This window comes from Hetaerina americana, unplaced genomic scaffold (genome assembly GCF_022747635.1).
Source record: "Hetaerina americana unplaced genomic scaffold, ioHetAmer1.1.p SCAF_8, whole genome shotgun sequence".
In the NCBI taxonomy this organism is placed as follows: Eukaryota; Metazoa; Arthropoda; class Insecta; order Odonata; family Calopterygidae; genus Hetaerina; species Hetaerina americana.
The window spans coordinates 4561853-4582750 of record NW_027287427.1 but is presented as its reverse complement, the minus strand read 5'-3'; the positions used below and the strand labels follow the sequence as shown (position 1 = coordinate 4582750).

The window sequence follows — 20898 nt, the reverse complement described above, 5'->3', positions numbered from 1 at the left end:
TTTTAATCGGATGCTGGGAATTTCGATTGGTGGTTAAGTATTGAAGACAGGGAGGGAAGAATCATTCTGGGTCAGCGAGGTCTTAGAAGGAAACTAAGAGGCTTTTTGAAAGGAATAAATAAAGGAACCCAGGAAAGTTTTTGAAGAATGGTTTTATGTAATGCAGGTTTAAACAGGATTCACTTGGTGCCGTGTTAGGTGGGGCTTGCATTAGATGTTTAGCAGTGCTTAGGTAGTGGAGTTATGGAAAACTCACCTCGCCAGTAAACTACTCTTAATAATTCAAATTACGCAAACACTGCGGGTCAACTCTGAGTAATTTGGCGAACATCGTCCACTAATTTCCTTGCGTCACCCACAGGGACCATGCTGATACTTAGCGCTGTCGCTCTGCACTCCTTGCTGGGAGCGGCGCTGTACCAGCCAATCAAGTGGCACGTCGTCCGGAGAAAGTCAGCGGGGACCAAAGGGCGCTGCAATGGCCTCCCGGGGCCCCAGGACAGCACGCCCGACGACCCTCGGGTGACGAGCATCAACGGCGACTCGCGACCCGAGGGCGCAGAGGCCAGTGAGCCCGTGCGGCCCCGCGCCTGGGCACGGCGAGACGAGGAGCCGCAGGGCGCCACCGTCAACGGGGGGTCGCAGCAGACGGAGGGCCTCCTGCCACCAGCCGCCTCCTTGCCCTCATTTCCCAAGGTGAGTCAACGTCCCCCCCGTTAAAGGAACCTCACTTCCCGCAATTGTTGCACTAAACACTGGGAACGAATTAGTTCGCCCCAGGGCTCGAACTAGCAGGCTCAGCAGTCGTGCAACTGGAGGGGGAAAAGTTTTGCTATAAAAATAAAAGTATAACTTTAGGAACGCACCCTGTATTCCTAGCAACAACTTCATCCTAGGTCTCCCCAATTTCATTCTTACGCATAACTCCATTTTGTTTAGTGACAGCCACCATCTCCAGCTCAAACGTTACCATGTGGGAGGTAGATCCAGTGCGCTAACCTTTTCCTCGAACTCTTCAAAGGCCAGTTTTTCACCTTAATTGATTATATTAATTACTACGCGGTTCAAGAGATGAATTGGCAAATATTATGAGAGACTCAAATGACTAATTTTAGTGCAGACTTCTGTACTCGTTCCAATGAGGGAGTATCGTCACTCCGGATTTTTGCCCAGGTTGCCTCTAATTTTTCTTAACCCCTCCATTTGATTCGCCCTCCTATTTCAATACTGCTAAACAAGATTTGAAGCTCTAAAGGGAGAAAAATCACGTCTTCTAAACATTTGTAACCTAATTATAGCCTTAAAGCACCGAATCGCAATGGACTATCGAACAGGATTGGTTTGCAATAGCCTGCCAAGCTATTTATTGTCAGTGGCCTGCAATCTTGAAAGAACACCCCATCAACCTAGAAACACTTCCTAGGAGAGGGAATAACTTCTTCTACAACTCCTGTATGCGAGTAGAAAGAGGCCTAAGACAATGTAGGTTCTTCATCGATCGAAAGTGTTGGCCCCGAACGTGCAGCATTCCGCTTGCAGTCAAAAATAATAAGTGTAAATATTGTTATTAGCTGACCAGGATGGTGCTCATATCAATGGCAGAGATACATTCTTTTAAACCTTCGAATTACAAATAATAAGCTCCTGAAAGAGGAGAATTAAATAATATTTCAGCTAAAAAAATGCGGAGGGTTTCTTCAGTTCTTACCAAATTTCCCAACCAGACATTCTAGAATAGTTGGTAAATGGTAAAAACTGAAAATTAAAAAAAATATATAGGAACTATCAAAAATGGATTTGGGTGATCAAAATTGTCCTCCCTTTTCATAAATGTAAGAGTGATAAACGCTTTTAATTGGCCAAAACTTTCTGTAATTCATACTTATATAGAAATTTCATTCTAGAGAGCAGACATTCTAGAGAGCAGAGAACTCGTGGCCACGTGCAGCGACTCGCCGGCCTAATCGTCCGTGACTCACATACCCCACAGATATTTCACCCCACTCACATTCTCCCAAAGCCTTTGCAACCGTTGTGTCATATCACATACTCTACCCTTTGTCTTGACATTTCATTTTTTATTTACTCTGGCAAATCGCACTGTTTTTCACCGGTTATTTTTAGATTACTCTACGACAATACTGTCCAGTACATTTTATATTATAAATACGTTTATTTCCGGATGGAAGCATGTCATTCTTCCGAAAACAATGCATGGTTAACATTGTTGAGGCCAATTGGGTGAACGGAGGTAGACTCCGACGCAGTTGGCCCTCACGCCTCATTTCCCGCCAATGTATCTTCCCAGCAGTGGGAGGGCGACGCAGCCAGGCTCAGTTGCTACCAGCGCCAGTCCGCGTCCCTCGTCAACTTGGGCACCATCGTGCTCGTCTTCGACAGCGGCCTCGAGCGCCCGGCCGCCGCGGGGGCGGACATGCAGCAGAGGAGGGGGGAGGACCCCCCGCCACCGGCGGCGCCTCCGGGGGGCCGCGAGGGGGGACGGAGGAAGCGGCGGACGGCGCGGACCATGGGCGGGAAGCTTCGGTCGGCGTGGGAGCGACTGGTGGGGGGGCGGCGGTCGACGGAGGAACCCCCATCGGTGGCGAAGACGCTCTTCGGGTACGTGGTCGACTTTCTCGACCTCCGGCTGCTCAAGGACCCCAGCTACGTGAACCTGGCCCTGGGGCTGTCCGTCTCCTGTCTCTCCGACACCAACTTCTTCACCGTGCTGCCGTTCCACCTGCAGAAGACGCTGGGGTTCTCGCAGGCGGACGTGGCCGTGTGCCTATCGGTGGCGGCAGGCGCCGACGTGGCCTCCCGCCTCTTCCTGCCCTTCCTCGGGGACCACCTGCGCCTCCAGAAGCGCACTGCCTACCTCCTTGGGTGCCTCTCCTCCGCCATCGCCAGATCCAGTTGAGTGCAATCCTGACAGGCGCGCGCGGCGGGAGGGCGTAGAATGGTGCTGTCGAAATCAGCTTTGTTGATACAGGAATAGACGGGTTCCGAAAAACACACCTTGCGTCCAACCGGGTCACAAGCATCTGGAAACCCGGCTGCTTCCAGACTCTGGCTTTATCACCCGTCCCTCCTCCCGTATCCTCTCCTCAGGGTCCAGCATAGGTCCTTCAAGATGTACACGAGGGTTGCTATTTATATTTTCAACCTAATAATGAAACGATAGTAATTTATTGTTGAAAGTTAATTTATTTTTTTTCGAAATATTCTCCTTGATAATCAATACACTTTTGTATGCGCTCCAACTGATTTTCGCAACACTTTTTCCACCCCGATTGAGGTACCACCAAAACATAGTATTTGAGCGTATCGACGGCTTCTTCTGGCGCCGAAAAACTTGGCCCCGCAATTTGTTATTGATAAACGGGAATAAAGAGAATTCATACGGTGCTAAATCAGGGCTGTACGGAGGATGGCCTATCAATTCGACGTTTTGGCCAGTCAAATAGGCAGTTGTTTCAGCCTGCAGATCTCTGAGAGCTTGCATTGTCATGATGAAGAATGATCCTTCGTTGCCGCTTCTTTTTCCGTATTTCACCAAGCACTTGTAGCAAACAAATGCTCGTGTACCATTCAGAATTCACGGTTCTACGTAGCTCTAACGATACGGTTGCCACATGCCTAGTTATTCTGAAGAAACAGGCGATCATTTGCTTTGATGTGCTTCGTGCCAGAATCAATTTTGTCGTGAAGGAAAGCCACACGGATATGATTAATGGTTTAAATGGAGAAGCGAGATAGCACATACCTAAAAAACACAAAAATTAAGCTCACATGCATTCCGAATAATCGCTAGCCAAACCACTTTCCTCTGGGGAAAGAAGAAATAAAGGGATGACGGAAGCTACAAAAAAACAATAGGAGATGTTAACTGGAAAGGACAAGGAAACTATGGATCACGAATGATTAGGAAGATAGATGAGAGAAGGAAATGGAAGAATGTGAACACAGAGTTAGACAGAAGATTGTGCAAAGAGTTAAATAATAAATTGAGACGATTATCAAATAAAGCAAAAAAATATGGTAAAAGCTGCAGTGCGAGAATATGGAAAGTCTGCAGAGGAAGGGTGAAATTGGTGTGATATACGGCAAGGTTAAATCACCATCGGGAAGTAAGAAGGGAAGATCTGCATTAGTGATTACAGATAAGTCGGGTAAGATAATAGTTGAAACAGGAAAGATAAAAGGGAGACGGAAAGAATATATAGAAGAACTGTATAGCAAAGAACTTAGACCATCTAAGTTAGACCTAGAAAAGAAACATGACATAGAGGAAGATAGGTTAGGTCCAGGCATACTCGACGATGAAATAGAAGGGGCATTAAGGGAGATGAAATCAAATAAGGCTGTGGGGATAGACAATATTCCTGTGGAACTACTAATAGGTGTAGGAAAGTTTGGAAGGAAGATTATTTATGGACTGATTTGTGGCATATATGAAGAAGGAATCGAGCTGAAAGACTGTAAGATCAGTGTTAGTTCTTATTGCCATGTGAGGACAGCAGAACAAAAGGTTTGTTTTTCCATGTAGCTAGAGTTGTTCCAGGAACATCAACAAAAGGATAGAGAGTAGGGCAAATGATTACTTAGAGGATGATCAGTTTGGGTTTAGGAAGGGGATAGGTACGCGTGATGCCATTGCAGTAATGAGATCACTAATCGAGAGGAATATAGAACACAACCAGGACGTAAAGAAGTTAGATCTGGTGCTTTCCCGGCGAATTTGCTTGATGAAGTTCTCTCAGGTCTTCCATTGGATTAGGGCTTCCATATTGGCCGACGTTTCGATGTTCGACTCGTGCATCGTCCTGGACGAAGCATCGGCCAGTACGGAATCCCTGATCAGGTGGAAGACCCAAGAAAACTTCATCAAGCAATCAGGATGTATTTTCCTGTTTTGTAGATTTCGATAAAACATTTGATGGAGTGAATTGGGAAAACCTAATGAGTATATCACAGGAAATAGGAATATATTGGAGGGACAGGAGGCTTATCCAAAACCTGGACATGTATCAGACTCCTCAGACGAGAGGGGGGAACTAGGAGTTTGAATAGACAGTGTTAGGAAGAGGTGTAGGACAGAGTTGCCCATATCACCGGTGCTGTTCAACATCTCGTACTTATATGTGTAGGAAGTGATTAAAGAAGCATAGAAAAAACTACTGTGTAGAGAGATATGAAATTTGGGAGGAATTCATAAAATCAGTTGGGATTACTGATGACCAAGCTCTAGTTTGTCAGTCAGCCAAGGGGTTGCGAGCATTGCTGAGTGAATTGTAAAGTCAGTGCAATAGATATGATGGATGACAATCAATATAAATAAAACAAAGGTTACATGATTTTCCAGAAAGAGAAAGGCCTAGCTTAACATAAACATAAGAGAGTAAAAACTAGTGAAGGTGGAGGAGTATATGTTTCTTGGAAGTGTTTGGGACCAAAATAGTCAAAGTAGTAGGGATGTAAGAAGTTGCACTAGGCAAAGACTCTTTCTCAAGGAGAGGGGAGTTAATGACAGGGACGTTGAGTAAGGATATTAAGAAAAACCCTTTCAAAACTTTAATATGTTCGAATAGAGCATGGTTATATATGGTGCAGAAACATGGCCACTGAAGCAGGATGATAGACGTAGATTGGAGGATTTTGAAATATGGGTGTGGAGAAGAATGGAGAAGGTGAAATGGACAGAAAGGAAAAAAAATGAGGAAGTGCTAGATATGGTAGGCAAGGAAAGGGGTTTGTTGGGAGGAAACATAAGGAGGCAGGAAAAATGGAGGGAAAGCATATTGATTGGCAGTGGGACTTCATAGAGGGGAGAATGTTAGGCAAATGAGGAAAGTGCAGGAATAGGATAGGGATATTGGACGGAACAGAGGGAAGAAGGAAGTACACAGAGATAAAGAGGGAATTGTTGTAGAGTAGGATGCTAGGTTGTGTGTTGTTTGGAGACAGTTACTTGGTAGATGTGTCCTTCCAAAATCTAACCTAAGTGGGCTGACACAATATAACACAAATAGAAAGGAATAGCTACATTTAAAAGGATACTCACACAGTAAATTGTTCAAGCTTTCAGCCCTCTCAGAGGCCTTCTTCAAGTGAGACTGAAAATATGCTGGAGAGGGGAAAGGGGTATGGGCGGGGAGAGGAGGTGTGGAGGGAATGCTGGGAGGGAAATTAAAGATGGCGGTTAAGGATGGGAATTTTGGAAGAATGGAAAGCTAATATGTTGGCGGATTCACGAGTTCTCACCTCTATGTCAACCCGAAGGTCGGTTTGGTAGGTGATGGTAGAGTTCACCCGGTACTAAGCCCGATGTGTGAAATTCACACATCAGGGTAGGGGGGCCAGTTCCTTTCCCTGTGCCAGTTATGGTTTCCCAGGAAGAACTGGTATCCGAAAAATCACATAGCTTGGGTGGAGCTGCAAGTGCCCAGAGTCTTTCTTGGGAATTGAACCCGGGACCCTCCGGTCAGCAGTCCAAAACTTTACCCCCTGGACTACCGCACCCACGACCCATTGTATTTTTGCATGAAACTTCAATACACAAGTGGTCATGTGGCATCCAATACTTTTAAAATAAAAATGAATATGGATTGCATAAAATAAGTTACATTGTTAAGAGGAACAAACTTTTGAAAGGAGTTTTTCAACATTTTAAATTTATGCCTAGCTATTTTAGTTGATAACCTATAAGTTGCTGATAACTAGGTTTCACCTGCTCACTGGACACTATTACGCATATCAGTGACCCTCTCACCCTCTTCTACTCAGCATGAACACATTCTCCCTCTCACCCTTCTCCTCGATCCGTCCCGCTCCCTGCACACCTCCAGTGTCACCCTTCTTTCATACTCAGCACTCCATTGCCATTCTACACCTCCTCCCTCTGTCTTCTCTGCATTCCAAACATTTCCTCCCCCCCTCTCCTTTTCATTTGATCTCCTCTCACCCCAAGTCCCTTCTTTCAATCTTCCTCCAAAATCACATCTCAAGTCGTAGCCTATACAAATATTTTTTTAAGGACCAAAATTATGATTTTAAAATGACATATGTGAGACACTACTGTTTTCTCATTATAGTCAGTGTACATGGAGTGCTATTACTCTTCTTTTCCATCTACAGAATTCACAATGTCTACTGGGATACTGGGTTCAGTCTGCTCAAATACATCCTATCATTATTGATATCTATAATTTAATAATGTAAATTGTCATAAACTATTTCAAATTTAAATGATTTATGGAAACTTCTGAAAATTTACTCAAGTGTGGTAAAAATTGGAAAAGAATTATCATAAGGTCACTGAAATGGCAATGAAGGGATAGTCATAAAATATAGTAGATGGATGATGAAACTTTGTGGTGTTCTATTTTAGATAAAGAAATAGTGCTTATCTATGTTAGAGTCATTGAAATATAATTGTTAATAGCACATGCAATGAAAAGAGAGTAATGCCTCTGATTTAATTTTATGTTCCTGGGGGGGGAAGTGTCAAATTTTCTCATTGAAGGCCATTGAGGTCTCCTGCAGTGAAAAGGTACTCTCACAATAATTTTCACATAAAAAAATGAAAATTAGGGCCAGTAATCCAATTAGTCCTAATATTGCAATTGTTTGGGCATTGTAAAAGAGCACTAAGCATGTGGCATGTGTCTCTTTATAGTTTTTAAGTTCATGAAGTTCACTGTACCTGATAGCTCTCTAAATTGCATCTGTCATGTAATGTTTTACATCTATGTGCCCTCTTTTATGAATCCTTCAACGATGATGACCAACATCCAGTCTTTGTTTTGGTGGAGGACTTCCCGTCAGTGGTGATCTTCTGTGCCCTTGTCGGCTTCCTTAAAGGAACAATGGTGGTCAATTTGGCACTGACCATTGCAGAACACTGCCGTCTAGAGAAATTTGCAGCAGCTTTTGGCCTTTACATGATAATGAGTGGGATCATTACCATTAGCATGGGGCCATTGATAGGTAAGATTTTCTACCGCTGTTGCCTAAATGAGAATATCTTCATGCCTCATTAATTTGTACTCAAGTGGCATGCATTAGAAACAAAGCCATCTAGGAATTTTAGCCCTTGGATATTGTGCCAACAGTCATCACTCTATTGCCAACAATCTCCTCCTCCCCCATCAAATGCTTTTACCTCTCAAAACTATTGAAAATGCACTGAGAGGTTAAGACTATAGCAGCTATAGGAACATTAACTGATGCAATATAAATATGCGATGTTGTGCTCTTTAAGAATAAACTTAAAATGTATTCATGGATGATAAACTCATAAGTCAGTACATAGTTATATAAATGAAATCAACTTTAGCAACAGAATGAATTTGACATATAGGATACATGGGTACTATTAATTTCTGAATAAACATGGATCCACTGTTATGGATCTACATTTATATACACGAATCTACTGTTTACCAATGGCAACCTTTTGCGAAATGATGGAAAGAGCATAGGTAAGTCAAAATTTAATCCCAAATCCTGGAGTAAAGCTATTGCAGCCAGTTATGGTTATTTCTATTTTATTTCCTTTATAACTTAACTAAGTATCAAATGAGGCATAAGTTTTCCACATTTTCATAAGTTAGAGTTAGTTGAATGCTCAATGGAAAGATATAGAGGTGGCAGGAATAGCATAGAAGATCTACAGAGCTGTGCATAATATTACATGTGCACTTTCAAGTCTGGTTTTGAGAAATAAATGTAAAATTTCAAAAAGGGGGGGGTCCCTTGAATGCGGTCTTTAAGAGAAAAAGAGAGAATAAATCATTCAATTTCTGATTTTAACTCAGTGTTATTCAAATTCATTCCTTTTTCCCACAAGGTCATTTGACATTTTCCATCGGATTTTTACTACGCATTATTTCAATGCTTTTATCAAAATAAATACAGTGAAATTTATCTTCCATAGAGAACAAAGACATCTTCTTCAGATCTACAGTGAACAAAGACATCACACTTATCTTCCTTCTACAATTCTATTCATCCTTATACTAATGCCAGCTTGGAAATTAAAATATAGACGCAACTTTGAATTGAAGTAACAGCTCCTCAGTGCTCACACCGACTACGAAATGCACATATTTTCTAAACACTACACTTTCCAAAAGAAAGCAATCTTCTGTTCACTGATTTACCACTTTTCTCACCTTCACTCCTTCCTTCAGTCAAGACCTTCAGTGAAGAACCAATCAAACAGATTGCTACTGACAATGATTAAAACTCTAGCATCATCAGCCATACCTGCAGAATAAGCCACAATATCTTTTCTTCAGTAAAATTTACAGCTGGCCCCAATGGCAGTGGGGTAACCTCCTGGCCTGCCAACCCAAAAGTTACGGGTTCAATTCCCACCTGGGTGGATTTACCTACACCTAGGGGTTGGGTGTTAGTTATTGTATTTAATGTAATATGTAGGGTTTAGGTGAAAGAATGGACTATAAAAGTCTCAATCTTGCCTAAATGTAGTCGATAAATAAATAAATAAATAAATAAACATCAACTCTTCCATTATCTGTAACTTTGAGGACACTACCCACTGATGAAAACTATTGCCCTTTGGTGCCTTCAGCCCAAGAGACTTAAATTCTCTAATCTAAGTTTAATTACAAATTAGTATTTTACAGTTCATTAAAACTTTTTTTTTCTTGAAAAACACCCGCTCAAGCCTTTTTCCATGCTTGGTCGTCAGTGCACCACACAATTCACCACTGTAGAGATGGCAATGTCAGTTGCAGGAGGAGGATTAAGCAAAATTTCCATATCAGCACCATAGATGATCAAAGAACTTGCATCCAGGCAAATTCCTCTTCCCATTTTTCAAAATATCTTGCTGTAAATCCAGCCACAGTTCCAATTTCGCCTGTGAGATTCTACTTCCAAAAAACCAGGAATCATCTCAACATTCCAGAATTGGAGGTAGTACCTAAAAGTGATTACCCCTTGGCAACCATTGTAAACCAGCGCATGCGTGTCTATTTTAAACCAATACACACTCCTACTGCTTTCCTTCGCCCATTCATCTCCAATCACCCTCTGCCCATCATCACTTAGGATGGTGCATTTCCCTCCTCCTCTTCTTGGACCCTACCATTATTGTCTGGCTCATAATGCCCTTACCTCCCACACCAGCTAACCACATTTCTTTTGAACATGTGCTTCTCTTAATGATTTAAAAATCATATTGAAGCAATGAAGCACATGCCAGGCTGCTCGATAAACACTGTAAAATATTAGTCACTAAGTTGTCATACATTTCCACTCATACATTGGAAGCCTCACACAAACTTGGTGTGGTGGAAAGGCTTTTGCATTCTCATTACCACTAGATCTGTGTTTGCAATGACAATTACTCCTGCCAACACACCCATTGTCCATCACCCATTGTCCATCACCCATTTTCCATTCATCACTCACAGTTGCATAGTCTGTACTGCATCTGTTCCTCAGTGAGGCAGCTGCAAAGGTGTCTGACCCCAGTGGGGTGGCAGTTAAGTGATGGTGTCATGTTAAAAATAGTATTGAAAAAGGCAACAGGAAACCACCTCAACTACTGATCCCAAGACTTTAACGATGGATAGTACAGAGAAAATGAGCCCTTGCAACTACGGGACTAGGCCTGATCAGCCGTGTGTCTTACCAGGCAGTGGGAGAGACAAGGCTTCTGTGGTCGTCATCTCACAAAGTCCTATCGAAGCAAAAGCGACAGCAGCAGCACAGAAGAGACAGAAGATGGAAGAAGACTGAATTCGTTGGAATAGGGAAATGGAATGTTAGGATGATGTTGTGGACAGGAACGTTATAGATATGGAGAATGGAAATATAGATGTTTAGGCCTGGGCCGAGTAAAATGACATGATAGTGGGGATTGCTGGAGCAATAGCTACAGGATATTACTGTTAGAAGTGGGCCATTGAGGGGTGGCATTAGTACATATTGTACAGGTAAATTTAAGTAAAAATATAAAAAAGAGGTATTAAGACATACTGATGAACATTGCCATTATTCACTTCTAGATGCCAACAAGAAGCTGTAGGGAGGAAGATAGAGACTGAATGTACATTTAGTAGAGGAAATAATTACAGGTATTCCTTCAAGTTAACTTTTGAAAGTGATGGCAGGTTTGAACATAATTGTAGGCAAAGTGAGAGATGGCGGTGAGGCAGGGCGTTGCAGTTTGGGAACAAAGAGAGACCATAGGCAGAAAGTAAAAGTAGTGCAAGAGACATGGTCAAATAGTAACAAACACTGTTTTTAAGCACCAGAATAAATGCAGGTTTTTTCAAAAAATGCCCAGACTTGTCTACAACCTGAACATGTCTAATTAGACTGCTGAGTTGTTTGTAGTGGATGGAAAATCAGGATTACCGCTGCTTGAAAGTGGAGTGAACGGAGGTGTACATTATTACCCTCGATTTCCAATGAATGTGTTAGGGGAATGTTAGGAGAGGCATGGGAGGTTCTTTAGATAGGAAGTCTTTTCAGATGGCAATGGAGAGTTGTTGAGATGGGCAGTGCTAAGCATGCTTCTCATGGGTAGAGTGAAGTACCATCACATGGGTTTAGAGCACTCAATTTTATTTTGTGAGCAGCATGGCAGGCACCTCCACAGAATTTCTGGGGAGGTGCCTGCCAGAAAAAACAGACAAGCAATAAGGTTTGCTTAACTTTCTCAATGTTGATCTGAAAGTTTTACTGATCTCATTTGAATTTATTCTCCTTCCTTGGCCAAGAACTCTGAAATTTGACCAAAATCTTTTACCTTGAATTATATTTAATCCTTGATACTTTGTATATCCACACATGGTTCAGAAAATTATCCAAAGCTAATTATGATTCATGATTGGGTCAAATATTCAGGCATCTCTCCTTTCATAATTATCATCTTACAGGATTTATAATCTCATTATCACTACTTACTAGTTCCCCCTGGTTCACCCGCATTTCCACCATCATCATCTATTCTGACAATGTACTTAAATGATTAACAACATGGCAACTCAATCAGAAACTAATGAATTGTCGATGTCATAATCAACTTAAGCATGCATCTTCATAAACAATATCACATAAGGGCAGTGAACCACTTCTGACAAATGAACATTTTTTTTTCATCAAATATATTTTCATGTAATATTGCAGGGGTCCCAAATGTTCACCAAATGGAAATAATATTAGGTGGACACATTGTCCATGACCAGCTAGAGTGATGTGCTGAGAGATGAGGATTGGGATGAGGGATGGGTGGAGATTAGAGAGAGGGAAATGGATGCTCTCAGGCCTCAATCACTTGCTGGAGAATGAATCCTTCAATGATGGAAACTAGCTAGGGCTCTGCTTTGCTTGTAAATTGATGGCCCTACGGAGAGTGCAGGAGAGTAAGGTGAGAGGGCGGGAGCAAAGGGGAAAAGATGGAGAAGGGGATGGAGGGCATGCAGTTCATGAGGATATTGGAAGAGGGGGAGTTAGGACAATTTAAACTTTTGGCTTTGCAGATGAAAATGCATTGGTAGGGGTGAGGAAAATGTCCATTGGGACTTTTTAAGAGACAAAAGTCTGGGTTAGATGTGGACAGGCTGGTTTCTTATATGTTTGGCAATACTGGATTTGTCTGCTCTGTTATAATTGAAGTTCATCTCATTAATGTATTAAGCAATAATGGGATATTACATTGATAAGAGACTAGTAGACGTGGAAGAATAAATTGAAAGAGACTTATCAGAATGGTGTAAGAAATATGCAAATGGCTCTCCAAATACAGAGGGGAAAAATGTCTCGCAGGAAATTTAGTTGAGTAAGCATGCACCAAAAAACAATCATTTCATGCACATTTGGGTCCTTTAGTAAGTCCTTTGAAAATCCAAGAGAAGACACTCGTAGTATCAGAAAATGATTGCTTTTAGTAAGCCTAACCTATCACTATACAGCTGTTAAAGTTTGTACAATATCCATCATGTGGTTTCATTTTCATAGTCAATTGAAGCAACAAACTTTTGCCTATTTGGAAAAGTGGTAAAAAATGAGTTTCATGCGGTGATTAATACTTTTCATTAAAAGGTTTACCTCCAAAAGTAATCAAAGCCAAGTTTAAATGAAATTCATGGCACATCTGCTTCTGTGCTTGCAACTATTTACAATTGGGGACATCAACATAAATACCGCCACGCTCCACCAAACAGGTGTGTAGCAGGGGGTGCAAGAACAAGGTGGGAAGGGTGAGTTATAAGGGAGGATATGGGAGAGGAAGGGAAAAGGGAAAAATATTCAATAAAAATCTATCAAACAACGTGCAAATCTGTCTACATGCTGGAGGAAGATGGAAATATTATTTTTATCCTTTTTTAGCCTCAGAATAAAATGGGAAATTGTACCAGAGAAGATTAGGGACTCGCAACTTAAGTTAGACATACAAAACAATGATACATGGACTTCAGTTGCTTCCAACCAACAACTGGCAAAAATGAGTAATGAGTGAATGATTTTAAATGTGGCTGTGCATCCACAAATGATGAACAATATTTGAGATGTCCAGTGGAAGTGACTTAATCAGAAATGAGTTTTGAAAATCCACGATATGATGGTTTTGAGTAATCGAAAATTCCAAGTTCCTGAAACAAACTTGCATATCACAAGGCACAGTGATTTCGATTTTGCATGAAGAATTGGGTGGGAAAAACATCTCAGCAAAATGTGTGAAGCATTTGCTCTCAGTGGGCAATAAACAATGGTTGAATGTGAGGCTGGATTGGCACTTTTCCGTAATTTCCTGACAGGTTTCTGCAGAGATATACATATAACTGTTGGCCAAGCTTGGATACACTGCAACAATCCAGAGGCAATGGAACAGTTAGAACAGTTGGTTTCTAAAGCCGGCTCCAAAAAGAGGAAGAACTATGAAATTGGCTGACAATGTGATGGCCACGGTTTTTTCACTCACCTAAATCGATTACTCGCAAAAGGGACAAAGGATAAATGGAGAACACATGTTATGCATTGTTATTGCACCGGTTGAGTGAAGAAATCAAAAAAAATGTAATGTCTTGACAAAGAAAAAAATTTCATCTATCAAGGCAATGCACATGGGTGCACACATTTGCGGTTTCAATTGCAAAAATTATGGAATTAAAGTTTGCATTATTAGAATAATCACCACGTTGGCCAAATTGGGCACCCAGAGTTTATTAAATATTTTCAAACTTGAAAAAATGGCTCTGTGGAAAACGATTCATGTCGAGCAAGAGGTCCATCACCAGCACAGATGCCTATGTATTTTGAGGAACTTCCAAATTTCTACTTTTTGGATAGTTTAAAAAAGATGAGAAAAGCTGGAAAACATTTATTGAGCTAAAAGGTCCTTGGGTTGAAAAATAAAGAAAGTCTACTCAAATTAATTTGTTTTTCAATTTTGGTCCGTGGACTTTTGAATGACCCAGATACACACCAGGAATAAGCAAAATAAATTGATGCAGGTACACAGAAACTGTACGCAATCTTCAAATAAGGTTTAAATATAAAATATATGAATAAAGATCACTTGATGGGGAGTAAAAATCTAATGGTTGTACCAATGGAAGTAACATATATAGTGACAGGAATAGTATATTTAATACACTTGCGTTGTGACTGCATTTTTACCACGGCTAATTCTTATATCATCTCTGAAATGTATCTATTTTTAATTTAGCATTGATACACTCTTCTTTCAAGCAATTTGCTTAATTATACTACCATAATTCAATATCTCAAAGTGACAAAATCTACACAACACACTTTCCTTATTTATGTCTGGAACCAGTTCTTGGTTCAAATTCTGGCCCAACCAACTCCCTTCAATTTTTACCATTCAAACTTAAGTTCCCCAGTACCTTCTGAATTTAATTAATATATATATATATATATATATATATGTGTTGGAATACCCATGTTTCAGTTTTACACAATTTTGTGGACAGGAGTATGCTGTTGTTTACATTTGTGTTTTCCCTTTGCATGCTACAATTATTTTTCTGTGTCCTTTACATGCCTTTTAATCTCTTCATATATCCAAACATTTTAACCCACAAAGAATGATTTACAAGTGTATTCTTTATGTTTAATCATTTTACTGCACACTCTCAATATGCAATTGCTTTCCTCCTTATTCTCAACAAAACCCAATTATTTTTGTCTAAATACACTATCTCTGTGATTTTATTCTCTCTCTTTATCTCAGTTAGCCTATCCAGAGGTCATAGGATCTTAACCAGAAATTCAGCTTCAAAAGCATGGTGAATTCAAACCAACTCAAAGAGTGACTATTTTCATGGAATAAACTTTTATGAAATAAGTTAATCATTGATAAAATTGCCCAAACTTTTCTCAGCAAGTAATGCAGAACACCATTTTATAGCCCCGATGCTCATTCAAAATTGTTATGCAGCAGGAAAGAGAAACTCACCATAAATCTGAACTTATATTCTATATAAACAATTACACTGGCACACATTGTATGTTAATCATTGGTAAGAACTGATCTGCACGATGGAAATACATAAAGGAGGAGAGAAGTCCAGGAAATTGACTGGTTAAACAGAAATGTCAGAGATGACATTACCTTAGAGTCTTTAATTTTTGACCCTGGTATGAAACCATTCAGTAGATTGAACTCTGTTATGTTGTAGATTTTCGATTCATAGGAATTTTGGTTATTGTTGAATGCTTTATAGGGATAATACAACAGGCACCTACAGAATAAATACTGCTACCAGTGATATAAAATTAATGATATACTGAACAAGTAGGAAGGCAAAGTTAACCATTTAAGTTTGAGGATCTTGGCAAGGCAAAGGAACAAGGCAAGTTTAGAATTTATCCTAATGTGGCAGTATTTTGGAGCGAATTGGGCTGAGTTCCTAGTGAGGAAATTGAGGAGAAGAAGGGTGTTGGGAAAAGAAGAATCGGCAAGAAAAAGGGATTGATGATAGATGCACCAAGTGCAGGCATGAAATTATAAGAAAAGACCTTCTTCAGTCATACAATTTGTCAGTTCATGCTTAAGACACCTCTTGATCAATTGAAGTGGACTGGAAGAAAAACAAGCAAGGAACTGCTAGGTATGGTGGGGAGGAGAGGGGATTTTTGGGAGAAATTACGGGAAAAATGGATGCAAAGCATAATGATTGGCTACGGGATGTTGAAAACAGTTATAGAGAGGTGAACGTTTGGTAAATGAGGTGAGGGCCGCAATGGAATAGGGATGTTGGACGAAATGAAGGGAGGAAGGATGAGCATCAGGTTATGTTTGTTTGTGCATATTCAGGGAAAATGCCAAGGCAGATGATGAATCTATACTATGTTACTTTTTTTATTTTTTGTAAATATTATTTGCTATTGTCAGAGGTAAGCAAATGTATTGTATAGGTTATGTCCATCTAAAACCTACTCTAATTATCTAATCTTAAATGGTAGATTACCAATAATAGTAACTGAGGCTGATGGGAAAAATATATGGTTACAAATAGTTGAATCCAGTTGGACTTCACCTCCTCAAATAAACGCATATTTATTCAATGTAGATAAAAAATGAACATACCTATGGTCGTGAAGTAATGAAAACGAGATAGCCGAGACTATAAACTTGTTTTTGGTCTCGGCTATCTTGTTTTCATAGCTTAATTCCCTGAATTCACTTACTCTGGCTTTTTAAAAATCATGGACTCTAAATATACAGGTATCAGATGTAATTAGCAGTCCCTTCTCCAAATAAAAATATCAAGAATCAACTCACACAAAATTTTGCTACCATTTAAACTGTTTTCCACTCGTCCATTAAGTACTCATATTAATTAATATTTTTTATATTGAGCTTGTTTTTGAGTCCAAATATGGTCCAACCTTTGGCCAATACTTCAGTAAGCAGGGGGAATTATTTTCAGGGAAAATGCTAAGCCATTTGATCAATCATTTCAATGTTCCCATTTGCATTTTTGGTGAATATTATTTTCTATTGATGCAAGAAGATAGGTCTAAGAAAAGAAAGATATGTTAAAAACTTTCCTGCTAAGCAGCTAATTGAAATACACCTCGTTCATTATGCAGACATATTTGGGATATAAACAGTGCATACCTTGTAAAGCAGGACATAAAAATTAATTGGGAAAACCACAATGATAGCTGAGGGATAATCACTTTATTAGCAGCAAACGTGATCAGGTATGTTTACAAGTGAATTATATGTAATATGAGTAATATGGAGTGTGTGTATTTGGAGGGAGTATATTAAGAATTTTTAGAATATTAAGTTGTTTGGAGAATTAAAATGTACTAATGGCATTAGGTGAGAAAAATAAATACAGGAAGGTTGAAATGGGTGACAAAGAGCTCATGAAAGCATTGTGAATATGTATTAATGGGGAACTAATGGTAGCAGAAATGGTCTATGTGGAGAAATGTGGCATTTAACATTTTTACATCATAAGTTACCTTCCAAAAAAATATGCAATGAAGGTAACCATTTTCTATGCCTAATGTGGGCAAAAATATTTAACATTAGATATTTTTCTGAAGAATTGACTTTCATGTTTTAGGTCAAAGTTATGCCCATAAACTGTCAGCCCATAAGACGCAGGATGATTTTTGGGCATAAAAGTGTATCTTATGTGCTGGGAAATACAGTTTATATGAATATATTTTTTTATTTGGTAGCCTACCATTCAGGGTAGGTTTTGTATGGACGAAAACTTACAGAAGATACACTTTTTACCCTCATCCAAGACAACCTGACTCCATGATAAGAAACCCCCTTCAATTTTGTTTACTTCCTTCCTCCCTTCATGGTATTCATCATCCCTTCCTTTTCCTATCCCTTCCTTGTCTGCCCAACACTCTCCTCTTCATCACAGTCATCATCAGCATTCCACTGCCGATCAAGTTGCACTGCAACCATTTTTCCTGTCTCCTCCAAATTTTTCCCGGGAATCCCCTTTCCTCTTTCCCCTCCATGCCAAGAACTTCCTCGTTTGTTTCCCTTTCCCTCCATTTTACTTTTTTCATTCTTTTCTCCATTTCAATATCTCATTTCCAGTAATTAACCCTCCATCTCACCTCTAAAACAGATATAAAATATAGATACATATTTTCTCTCCTCGACTCTATCTTAATATTTTAATTATTTTCCCTGTTCTCAACATTGCCCTAATATTCATGTCCCCATTGATTGGTCACCATCTTATTTGGGCTTATTCATTATTTGTCGTATGGGTGGATATATTTAGTAACTATTTAATGTCTCAGGGAAGACTAATCAAAGACCGCCCACTGCTTTTTCACTGGCGTTTCATAGCACTTCTAAAGCTTTTGGGGGCGATTCACCCAGAAAGAGCTTTTCAATAGCAGGTATACCCTGGCATAAAATCATTAGAGTTAACCATGCACCGCTCGAGTGTATTTCCAAAGAGTTCCCTTGGCACCATACACCTATTGTAGCACCGTGGCCTGGTGCGCGTAATCCTATATATAGGCTGACTTTTTTATGGTATGAATAATATACATTTCCGGTCCAGGTGTGGTTCGTGACTGGAGCGAGAGCTACGAGTTGTGCATCCATGTGCTATCTGGTGTGCTCCTCCTGTGCGCCATCCCGTGGCTCATCGAGATGGCCATTGTCCGGTGGAGACAGCCCAAGGCCCAGCCTGCCTTGCCCTGATGCATTCTGATTACTAGGGCTGTCTGTAAATACCACTCAATGAATTCTTGCATTTTTATTTTTGTTGAAATGTTTTGTTTCTGTGAAACTGTAAATCAAAACTGTTTCTTTTTTAAATGACTTCCATATTTTGTGCTCACAGTGAGTGAAAGTTATTGTTACAGTGGAAGGTGGTGAAAGTTGAAAGTTCCATTGAACACTTTTAGGTAGGCAGTTTCCACAATGCCATGCCTATGATGTTGTGACATGATTTGTAATGATGGCGATGTCAGAGTGGACAAAAAATGGAATTGAGTTCCTCATTGCGGTGACGATTTGTGTGAGTGTCTGCCAGATTCCAAAACAACCCTTCACACTGGGTGTGGGAGGTGTTAGCGTCCAGGGAATGCAAACTTCATTTTGGTAGCCAATGACTGAAAGGCTCTTGTTTGGACAATGTTCATATCAATGTTGACTTAGATGCCATGCCTTTTGTTGGGTGTCAAGTACTATAGCTGTTGATTTGTTGTTTTACACAGTGATTCAACTAATAACCTGATATTTTTACATAAAAACTATTTTCACTCCGTTGCATGAAGAAAGTATATTAAGATGTTAAGGATACTAAAAAAAAGGGTATTTTATCAAAGAGAAGAGCTTGTATATACATGAATAAATAAATATATATATATATATTATAAATATATAAATATACACCACTACATGAAGTTTAATAAAAGCTGTTTACAATATCTTATGTCACTTTGTTATGTGGATTTTACAAGATGCCTACCCAAAATGTCAATTCAACACTCCATTATAAATAAGAATAATTCATATATTTCTTTAAGTTACTGAATACATGTAAAATTTCATCATAATGTGAAGCATCTCTCATGATGAAAGCAATGTAAGCAAGTTTTGACCCATAAATGTCTTCAAAAAAACAAGCAGAAGAGACTAACTGACTCAATCGAAATCTATAATTCAATCAAATATGTCGCAAACACTTTTATGAGATGCAGGCTCCTTGGAACATGTATTACAAACTGTTCATTTGTAAAAGATTGTATTGTATTACAATGTATTAAAACAGCTGCGATTGATCTTAATTGGGATTTGATAATGGACACTCCTTTGACTCTTAAGTGCTGAACATACACAAATAAATGGAAGCCATCTGGAGCCATACTTCTTGTGGACAACCTGTTCAGTGGTGAGAGGCTTGCTTGAAATGCACCCAAGCTGGGCTCAAAGGAGCGAACGGGAAGTGACACTGCTGCATAGCCCAGGTGAGGAATTATGGCATTGTCCCATTTGCTTTTGCTATTGAAACCAAGAATCTAGAATACAGCATACCAGAGGAGAAAATATCAGGTAAATTTATTGACCCTATTGGATTGGAGAAAGCCTTTGGCAATGCAGGTTGGAATGGATTGCTGACTGTCCCATGGTTGACAGGGCTGGCATTCAGCAGCACAAACTTACAGGCTATTTGTTTTAGGCAAACTTCGTGAGTATAAGAAATAATTCCATGCTGAAGAAGTACTAATGAAGGGAGACTTAAAGAAGTGCTTTGTTGCCCACAATCTTTATTATTTGCATTGGAAAGACATTAAATGAAATAAAAAAGGCATCAAGTAATTAAAGGGTAGAATAGAGAATAATGAACATGCTATTAAAAAAGAGAATCTTATGCTGTCAAAACTGACTACAACTTGCAGAGCCATCCATATCTGCTCTTAACTCAAAACTGCACTAGCTGTTTGATGGGGTTAGAGGGGAAAGTATAAACTTTAAATTATTACTACAAAGTTATCAAGAAAGAAAAATAATTTTTACTGTTTTCATTTATTTACATGTTTATTGCTTTATTCACCATAAGGTGGTTTAGTATGATTTCGTCATAAACAAAAAAAAACATTTACATCAATTTTTTTAGTATTCTTCACAAGAAAAAAAGGTTATTTACTTGACCTAAGGATATTTTACTAATCACATTTTAGATTTTTCTTTACATAGTGTACAAAGTTCATCCACGGAGTACAAAGGTTTAATTATTTGAAGGAGATGCTTTCAAATCTGGAGGGAGCATGTTAAAATATTTGGCTCCTTGGTGGTATGGTCCCTCATATCTCAAATTAGACAATCTTGCTTCAATGTGTATGCCAAGCTTAGCACGTGTTTCATGATTATGGATATTTAGGTTTTGT

General features: G+C 39.6%; 1 protein-coding gene across 1 annotated transcript in view; it reads left to right on the top strand.

Annotated features, from left to right (window-relative positions):
- The window catches only part of LOC139697922 (monocarboxylate transporter 5-like), a 176642-nt gene extending 156865 nt beyond the window's left edge, over nucleotides 1-19777 (top strand). The window contains exons 6-9 of the mRNA XM_071596782.1: nucleotides 362-696; nucleotides 2309-2912; nucleotides 7795-7986; nucleotides 18564-19777. Of these exons, the coding sequence (XP_071452883.1) occupies nucleotides 362-696; nucleotides 2309-2912; nucleotides 7795-7986; nucleotides 18564-18706 (1274 nt within the window). The 3' untranslated portion in view covers nucleotides 18707-19777. The remainder of the gene's footprint in view (nucleotides 1-361; nucleotides 697-2308; nucleotides 2913-7794; nucleotides 7987-18563) is intronic.
- The last annotated feature ends 1121 nt before the right edge of the window (nucleotides 19778-20898 follow it).